General features: G+C 42.9%; 1 protein-coding gene across 1 annotated transcript; it reads left to right on the forward strand.

Moving 5' to 3' along the window:
- The first annotated feature begins 5,911 nt into the window (after positions 1-5,911).
- Positions 5,912-9,727, forward strand: LOC123155658 (uncharacterized). The gene is made up of 4 exons (XM_044573811.1): positions 5,912-6,059; positions 6,150-6,416; positions 6,514-6,596; positions 8,462-9,727. Exons 1-4 carry the CDS (start codon positions 6,002-6,004, stop codon positions 9,593-9,595), a joined length of 1,542 nt encoding a protein of 513 aa, XP_044429746.1. The 5' UTR covers positions 5,912-6,001; the 3' UTR covers positions 9,596-9,727.
- Positions 9,728-10,026: the final 299 nt, after the last annotated feature.

Raw genomic sequence — 10,026 nt, forward strand, 5'->3', positions numbered from 1 at the left:
ATCAAAATCCGAAATGCGCAAAGAGAAATCTAGAGTAGCGGGAAGCAACAGGGAGAGGGGGAGGGGGAGGTGCGGGATGAGAGTGAGGCTGGGGAGGAAGGGGAGGAGGCTGGGGCGAAGACGGGGTAGGCGATACCTTGGGCGGGGAGGAGGAGGGCATGAGCTCGGGGGAAGGCGCTGCGCCATGCGACATTTGGGGCAGATGAACTCGGTCATGCCGGGGGCCACAGCGAGGACGCCGCGACAGCCGGCGCAGCGCACCTGGACGACCGCGGGGGCAGGCGCCGCCGGGGAAGGGGAAGCGCCGCCGCCAGCCATCGCAGGAAGGGGGCAAGGGTTTCGGCCATGGAGGTTTTTTTTGCTCGCATGAGGGTTTGGTGAAAGAAAATCGGGCAGTGAAGGAGCATGTTGATCTAAAAAAAATATGCCGCCCACTCAAACCTCGCAATATGAGCCGTGTGTGTAAGGCCGACCTACGTGCATGGATTTTTGTTTCGACATAGGCTCGCACGACACACGAATTAGGGCATGTATAGAGGTTAATAAGATATTTTTATTCAAGTCTTGCATGTAATTTAGAGATGATAATAAAATATATCTAAAGTGATTATCTTTTAGCTTTTTTTAATACAACTATCTATTCCTAAAAACATGATGAGACATATTATGCTAAGAGATCATCTCTTAGGCCCTTCCTAGTGTTCTAAGGTGTACTGGTGCTAAGGGTGCCACTTAGAAAGAAAATGATATGGCAAACAATTAAAAATGAGAGAGAGCGTTACGGGAAATCATGATCAACTAAGCCCTCTCGAGGGTTCGCTTAAGAATTTATAATCTTATGGAAATAACATGCAATAAGGTTTGATCCTATTCATGGGGATTCCATAAATATCCCATTTCAAAATCGAAACAATCGAGACTTTTTGGAGATTGAATGCAGTTACTAATTCATGATCTGACATGTACGAAATGAAAACTTCATTCTCAATTCTATGAGAATGTTTATGAAAGCATTTCATTTGATTCTCTTCAATGGAAGTTTCATTTTCTGATAATGTATCCTAATTTTTGGCCTAATTCTTCTTCTGATGATCGATTCAACCTCTAATAAAAAAGATAGACGTTGATTCTATTTCATCTCTTCAACAAGTTTAGTAACAAGCATAACGGCCCTATTGTTTCGATGAATAGAAGAACCTATAATTAGCTTTTCGGAAAATTTTCAAACGAACAATTTAAGCGAAATCACAGTAGAAGGAAACGATGCTAAGCACGTGAAATCACTAATTAAGGAGTACTCAGGGCGCCACTTGTTGCAACCCGGAAGTTTTTTTAATAAATTTGTTTATTTAAAATGTTTTATCTCTTAAATCCTGCATTCAAATCTCGAACCGTTTTCACTGTTGGATTCCTCATGTCGATATCCTCAAAATTAGATCCCATGTTGATAAGTTTCAATGATATTTTTTTCACCAAAAAACTAGACGAAAAAACTAAGGAGAAGCATGGTTTTTTTCTTTCCAAAGAGGCACAATATGCAAATATGTGCCTACACGAGAACAAATATGTGCCTCTCAAGGAACAAATAAAAAAACATGTTTTTCCTTTTTTCCGAGTGGTATGATTGTGGCTCTTGCTGAAGCAAATCCGTGACTCTACAAGAAGTAAATCTGTGTATCTCATAGAAGGAAAAAAATGGGTATCACCACTTTTTTGGGAGATCACAAAATCAAATCCATGCCTCATTGATAAATAAATCTGTGCCTCTCACAAAATAATTTTTTTCGAGAGGCACGACTTGCCTCCACGAGAAGTAAATCTGTGTCTCTCGCAGAGAGAAAAAGAAAGAAAGTTTTTTTTTCTCTTTTCAAGAGGCACGGTTGTGCCTTTCGCGGAAACAAATCCATACTTGCACCGGAAGTAAATCTAAGCCTCTCGCCAAAGGATTTTTTTTCTTTCCAAGAGGCACGATTGTGCCTCTCACGTAAGCAAATCTATGCCTCCACAAAAATTAAATCTATGCCTCTTGCAGAAAAAAAGACATTTTCGCGTATTTTCTAGATTTTCTGTGCAAAACCTAAAAAAACCCAGGGGAAATCCAAAAAATAAATAAATCTAAAAGCTGAAAAGGTGTACAGAATTTTTTTCCAAACGGAGCGCCCAGAGCGTGACACGTGACGGCGACTCTTGCGGAGGCTTCCGAAGGAGTACTCGCTGATATTTTTTGTGTGTAAAGAGTATTCGCTGATTAGTTGCTCTCCCTTCGGCCTTTCGATCCATATATGAGCCAAAAAAAAATCTAAAAGCCCACGATACGGGCCGTGTCGTGCCAGGTCCTTTTATGGCCGGGCCAGCTCATATGGCCATGTCAGGGCCCACTCTGCTAAAGCATTTTGAGCCCATGAGCAGCCAGGCCCATCCGTTTCCGTCTGAATCCCCGTGTGCCACGACCGTACTACTCGCGAGGCGGCGCATGGCGAGGCGGCGACCGCCGGCGAGAGAGACGAGGGATCCCGACGTCGCCCGGTCGGGAGGCGCGACTCCTCCTCGTACGCCTCGCGCTCGCCGGCGGCACCGCTGCCCTCGACCCTGGCCTTCCCTCCCCCAGTAAGCGCGCACCATTCCGAAGCGTCTACCTACTTCGATTTGGTAGGTTAAAGCATGTGTGTCGCGCCTACTTCGATTTTTGCTTAAGAAGTATGTGGATCCAGGTTCGATTATCTGAAGAAAAAGCTGGGTTCCAGGTTTCGATTTGAAGGGCATTTCGTCTGGGATCTCTTCCTGGTGTTTTCAATGTTTTAGCCATAGCTTTTGAGAGTTCTCCCGCTAAACCTATGCACTTTTAATGCTAAATTGAAAATGACGCTAATAGCCCGCTATTTCCCGCTATAGCGCTAAATTTGGAGGCATTTAGCTCGCTAAGCCGCAATACAACACCATCCTTCTGCATTATTTTTTGTTCTTGTTTATGATATAAATGATGCTTTGACGCGAAGCCAGGTTATTGAATTAGGACACCTGATTGGTGCTCGGGTTTTGATTACGAACATGTGAATATGTTAAGTGTATGCAATATATCATATATGACGCCTGATTGTATACTTATTATTTCAATTTTTCATGATTTATGGAAAACGCTAAATAGGGCTTAGCTTCGCTATAGCTCCCCTATAGCTTTTCATAACTTCTGGCCGAGCCGCTGCTAAATGGCATAGCCCGCTATTTAAAACATTGGGTGTTTTTGAGATGGGCAATCAGTTCCTTCAAAAATGATATATGTGTAATCAGTTCCTTCAAGAAACACATGCACCACACTGGGCACAGGCCATGTCATATATCTTTTGGGATAGGGGTGGTGACAAGCATTGGAACCCAGGGCGGTCGCCCGTAGCGTGGATACTTTCTCTTTTAGAAGTTTTTATTGATTTTAGGCTTGGCCCTGGTTGTTTCTTCCTCAGTTTGTCCCATCCCACTTAGAGGCTGCGTCAATGTTTAACATCATTCGCATATCTTCCTCGTGAAGGAATCAGTTATATACCTTTTTTTTCTTTGTAGAAATCAACCACACATCTCATTATTTTTGTTGGTACATATCGTGTGGATAGATATGTAGGTTTGCTGCCTAAAAAGAGCAGATGTGGTGATGCAATTGGGGCTAGGGTGAGTGTCTGTTGCGGCATTAAGATAGTGATGCAATCGCGGCTACATCTAGTGTTTTTTTGTCTTTTGTGAAGCTATCTTGTACATCGGTGCAATTAGTGCTCATGCATACATCATGTAGGATTGCGTGCTCGCAGCATTGCCAGCCATGCGCCAGATAGCACCACAAGATCAAATTCACCGGCATGCATTAACCCATTGATTATACGAGATGTCGTCACGACACCTGTCCACAGGAGGACTCTTTGTAGTAGAATTCTTGGTATGCATGACAGCATGCCATAAATCAGTGAAACTGTTGCATGTTATAAATAATGAAGCTGGCCAAGAAATTACCTTATTTACCCTTCAGACTTTTTCTTGAGGAATCATCTTAAAGCAACACATCACCATTTGGTTTGTTTTGACATTTGATAGTTGAGACTTGAGACCCTTTAGGGCTTGGAAGTTTTAATTATTGCTACTGAATTATTGATATGTTTGCTAATTAATAGGTGAATGGCCTGCTTGCTTTGTTTCTTTCATATGAACACTAGGTACTGAATAAAGAAAAAAATAGTACTGTGGGCGAGAGCTAGGGAGAACATGCATGTGCCCTACATGCGCCTTAGGTAAATTTGGAGTCATGAACATACTGAGAATACATGTGAACATATACCCATCATTATTACATCGTTCGTCACTAGTCACCAAAAGCAAGCGTGATGATAGAGAACAGATAACATGAAGTCATGATGGGAAGGGTTCACACCTTCTTAGACCATGTACAATGCAAGATGCTTAGTAAAACAAACCGTGTTTTTCTTAAGCACCGGTGCTTATTTCTGTGACAGGGGTGCCTAATTAAGCATCTGCTCTCTACAGATAAGCACCGGCTTGCATTGGACATGGTCTTGCATGTTCTTTACATTGGAAACTGAAGAAGCACAAGAGGACAAAATAATGATGTTAACTTGTATTTCTCAAGTAAGTATATCTTGTTCAACCTCCCTGTCCAAATACAGGTCAGCTTTTGAATAAAAACTTAGATGGAGTCTACTTAAATTCTTGTCCTTTTCTGACATCGTCTGGTATATAGTGTGTATCTTTTGCCCTTGGTGAAGGTCTCACGCCAAAAGAAGGTATTAGATCCATATATGGTTAGATCCACCACAAACATTGGCAGACTTCGTTTCCGCCCCATAGGGTCTCACTGACCTGATGGAAAATCTTTCAGTTTTAGTTCTTGATCGAGATCCGGTTTCCCTGTGGACCATCTCCAATACGCTTGCTAGATTCAACTTCAAAGGTGCACACTTCAATCCCAAGCATCTCCATTTCGTATTTTCCCCTTCCTGTCCAAAAAGGAAGTTGTTTTTAGAGGGAGAATGAAAGATAGTAGGTACATCATTTGGATCTGAAAAAATTGCACAAGATTTTGCATATTCATGGGGCTACTATAAAAGGCACGATTTGATATCTGTTGGTGTCTTCTATCCACAGTCACATCTGATTGAATTTCAGATATTTCATATTTCTGCTGTTTGGTGGGGAGTTTGGGTGTACGGCTGTTTGGCTGGAAATTTGGGTGTACATCTGTTTGGCGGGAAGTTTGGGTGTACGGCTGCTTGGCGTGAAGTTTGGGTGTACGGTCGTCCGGTGGGACAATTTATACGTTCTATCCATCAGGATCTGGACCACTAATTAACGGTTGGATGGCTTTCGTGTGTGGATATGGAACGCTTCTCATGACGTGAAGCTTGGCGATCTATGGCCCTACATGGCAGTGAACCTGTCCTCGGTATCATGTATAGCTCGTACAACCATCATATATATGTCGAGCATTTCCGTAGATCTATGAAATTTTTAAACAGAAAGGAAACAGATGCAGTTCCCATATAGGATATAGTATTACTGCGTCACCCTGACCATTAGATTATATAGCATATGTGTGTGTAATATATTCTGTGAACTTCACAGTTTAAACGGAGGCAGCATATGTAGTTCGTAATGGGATATAGCTAGCTGCTAGTTACTGGGCCGCCCTTCCAAGTGCTATTAGATTGCAGAAAGTGTTGGATTATGTGGTCAAATGAGAAAAATCACATACCAAGTAGCTATATTAGTCCTTAGAAGATACTCACTTGTTGCAATAGTACGTGCAGGTTGGGATATTAATATAACTATATTTGGACATGATAACACAGTGTTTACTCTCCAAAATTTTGAGTCTAACTTCTACTGTTTTGTAGTTCTTCCATTCCAAACAGTGGAAGAGGCCCTAGATTCCCTTAAAAGGGGGGTTCCTAAAAATGAGGAGCTTGATTTGGTAGTAGCTGAAGTTCATCCTGGCAATGCAGAGATGGACACCTTGGTGCTGTTTCACCACATCCTGAATGAACTTGAAGTGCCTCTCATCAGTAAGCATTTGTATTCAGAGCTGTATTGTTTTAAGAAATTTTCTTCCATCCCAAACTCATTAATCTAGGAGTGTTGTTTCTTGGTTGCAGCTATGTGTGCCTATGATGAGGCAGTCTCTACATGCATGACCCTTGGAACATGCTTCAATGTGGTTAAGCCGTTGGATACTGAAACCGTCAATTTTCTGAGGATGAGAGCACTTCAACACAGGTCTATTAAAAATCACAGGTCTGAAACTGAGGATGAAAAACAAGATGCGTTGAACGCGAATGTCTATTCACAGAATCTGGGTTGGTTCTTATGGAGCAGTGAGCTCCATGGGAAGTTCTTGCAGGCTGTTGAAGTGCTTGGGGCGTGTAAGGCTATCTGCACTTGGCATAAATTAGTCGTTTGTTATGTTTAACAGCTGAAAAAGCATGACCTTTGAGTGTCTGTTTTCTTTTTGGCTAACAGCTGCTACGGCTCGAAACATTCACCAGTACATGAATGCCAAGGATTTGAATTTGACCATACAGCATGTTGCAAGCCATCTCCAGGTGGGTGATCGATTTAGTTTACCTCAACTGTGGTATTGCCGGTACATCAATAGGCACTATGTACGTTTTTTGTTAAATTTTGTTTGTTTAATAGACGATCATAAGTAGTAGAATCTAACAACCTATGCATGCTAGTTAGTTTAAACTGACTGAACGTTTGGCATTTGAGCCTTATATTTTTCTTTCATCCTATGCACTTTCCCGAATGAAACCTTTTGTTTTTGCCACTAATTAAGATGATATTGTCATTCTGCTATAGCCTTGAAGTTCGATGGCATGACCATTGTTCTGTCCAGTCATTGGTTCCCACCACTACAGCTGACTATCCCCCTTCCGTGGCCATTGGCTATTGATTGCCACTGCCAACCTAATCCCCCCATGCATGAATATTTGGTAGAGATGGAAGCTACTATGCACTTGCCATTTCTGCACATATATATTGATTAACCAACAGAATGGTTGCAGCATTGCCTAAACTAATCTTGCAGAACCAGCTAATTGCAAGAGATCTGATCATGGTGGTCATCATTACACGATTCCTGAAGTTGCAGGTGTATGCCACCGCTTGGTCATCACCTTTATCACTGTTTTGTACCCTGCACGTTAAGTACCAGCATCTAGTGCTGCTCGGACAAAGTCACGGTCTCCGAATCTGGCTCGGATTCGGTTTTCTGATTCGGCAAGATTTTGAGGAACACGGTAACTAACGCATGGAGGCTGAGTGACCAAAGAAATTGATGTTACGTGCAGATGATTCCTTTTACCAACTCATTTGCTCATTAACATACAGTGGTTGGGCAAAAGGGAAAAAGGTAAAAGAGAAACAAACACCTACTGGAATAGCAACAACATAATAATTAAGTTTTTATTATTGTTTTGATCTTAGTGTGAAAAATAAAGCATTTCCCTCTGCTATTTATTTTGTGTAAATATAGGTTCTGCATTGTTCAATCAATTGGGTAATTTTCTGTGGCAACAGTGTCTGACTTTACAAATTTTTAAGAACTATGTCCACACTGTTGAACTGTTGAAGAAACAAATAGGAAGAGAACTTTTATTTAATATTTGACCTTTTTAATTCATACCCCAGTAAAAGCTCACACAGTTACTGGGAGGCGCTAAATACAAGGGTCAAGATTCCATTTTAACTGAATAAACTTGGAAGGAAAGAATGTTTCCACCGTGATACTCTTCTGTGTGTCCTTTGTTATTTCTTTATTTTCCAGAAGAAACACATGTACATGGATGTCTCATACCTGCGTCAGTACTCAGTAGTCAGTACTCTCTGTCTCTGCATGCCATGGAGATTAAGTTTTGTATATGGTGCTCTAGATAAGATTTCAAATTTCCAAACCATGCAGCTTCAGGAGTAGATTTTGTTACAGAACCAATCACAATTGGAAAAAAACACTTTATGCATGTTAGCACCGAATTCGTAAATAATCAGACTATCCAAAGCATTATTATAACCCAGTTTACCAAATCGACTGATTAATAATTGTTATCACGTTAATGGGAATTTTGTGAACAATGTACTACTTTATAGGTATTTTCTCCTTTATTGGTTAAATTAGGGGCTTATTGACGTAACTTTGGTCTACCCTTAGCTGATGCTAGCAGTAGGGCTTTGGCTTCTTTTTGGCCTTGTTGTGACTGTTTGTGCTTTCTTGGCACTCTCCTCCTAATACAAAACGAAACACGTCCGGGCGCTTGTTTGAGAAAAAAAAATACATACTCCACAAGTTTCAAGTTCATCTATTTCAGCGTTGTTATGCTAAAAAGCTAAAATTTCTTCATTACGCTCACTTTCTATATTGTGATGTGTGATCCCTGTCTTGAATGTTCTGTGCTGTATTGTGATGCAGAAACACCGGCTGCGAGCGCAGAGGCAGAGGTTATCTCACGATGAAGAGGGCTATCAACATTATGCCAGCATGAAGGAATTATCTGAGATGATGTCATCAGCATACAAGGCACCCAGTGCTAAACCCAATAATCATTTGGCAACAACCCAGACGCAGTTCACACATGGGGTTGCCTCTTCTATCTGGGACAAGTACCCCGGGATGGTGTGGCCACACATGGAGGGAAGTTCAGTAGCCTCTGCTATGTGGTACAATTACCCCGGAAAGCGGTGGGGACAAGTGGGGGAGAGTTCGGCTGGAGCACGAGTTTCTCAGACTAATGCATGCCCACCTCCAGTTCTGATACATGGTACCAAATCTATCTGGGACTGGTACCAGGAGAGCCTGCAGTACTATAATGAGAGCCTGCCATACAAACGCGAGGTGCTGCCTGTACAGAGCAAAGCACTTGATGGATATGGACGCAAGATTTTCATCAACCTGGAGAGAGAGGAGATCAGTCGTACTGAAGCAGCAGGCAAGATTGTCATCAACCTGGAGAGCGATGACATGCAGAAAGACACCAAGGATGACGTGCATGCCGCAGTTACTCCACAGGAAGACACAATGAACGAGGTGCACGCCGCAGTTACTCTGCAGAAAGACACCATGGACGAGGCGCACGCCGCAGTTACTCCACATGAAGTGAACGAGGTGCCTGCTGCAGCCATGGGCGCTGGTTATCTGGTGGATCTAGCAGGCAATGCCCTGCTTGACGGTATAGACAGCTACCACCCCGCCGCAGAGAATGCGCAGTCTGAGCCTTTCAATGACTGGGATTGGGAAGAGGTGGAGAAATTCTTGACGAACCAGATTGAAGGGCAGGGGCAGGAGCAGCAAGGCCTTGAACTAGTGGATCTACTCCAGTTAGACGGCATTTCACCAGAGGAACTGCTCCAGGTAGACGAAGCCTGGAACCAGGCGCTTCAGCAGGCAAACCCGGCAAACGTCGTCGAGGACGAACCCATGGCTGAAGAGCCCGCCGCTGGACACGCCCCGGTGTCTGATCCTGCAAACCAGTCCGGCGTCGCTGACAACATGTTCGGGGTTTGGAGCCCCCAGTTTGCGGGCGACGACTACGGCATGCCGTTCTAGGCCTGCCAGAAGAGGGGCAACTCAAGAACTGCTTTTATTTTAGTAACAATAATAAGACTGGTGAAGTGTAAGCAATAAAGGTTCCTAGGGAGAAATCCCCAGGAGATATATGGGAGAGCTGCTGATGCTCGGACATGTTACCAGTGCTCTGTGGCATTGGTTAAACCCATTCATTAATCGGTTTCAAGACTTCTACATATTATCTTCCTCTGTGATGCATTATGACTTTATATAATTCCATACGTGTGTCAGTTCTATCTAGTCTAGGGTTTTTGTTCTTCGAACAAAGGAGCACCAGGCTTTTTGCCTGGCTTCTTTGATTCAATCCAACAAAAGTTTTTTTTTTGGGGGTGGGGGGGGGGGGGGGGATTTCAGTCCTTGGAATAAATGCTGGATTGCTAAACTTGAAAACTGAGTTTCAAAGGTTGGAG

This window comes from Triticum aestivum, chromosome 7B (genome assembly GCF_018294505.1).
Source record: "Triticum aestivum cultivar Chinese Spring chromosome 7B, IWGSC CS RefSeq v2.1, whole genome shotgun sequence".
Classification (NCBI taxonomy): Eukaryota; Viridiplantae; Streptophyta; class Magnoliopsida; order Poales; family Poaceae; genus Triticum; species Triticum aestivum.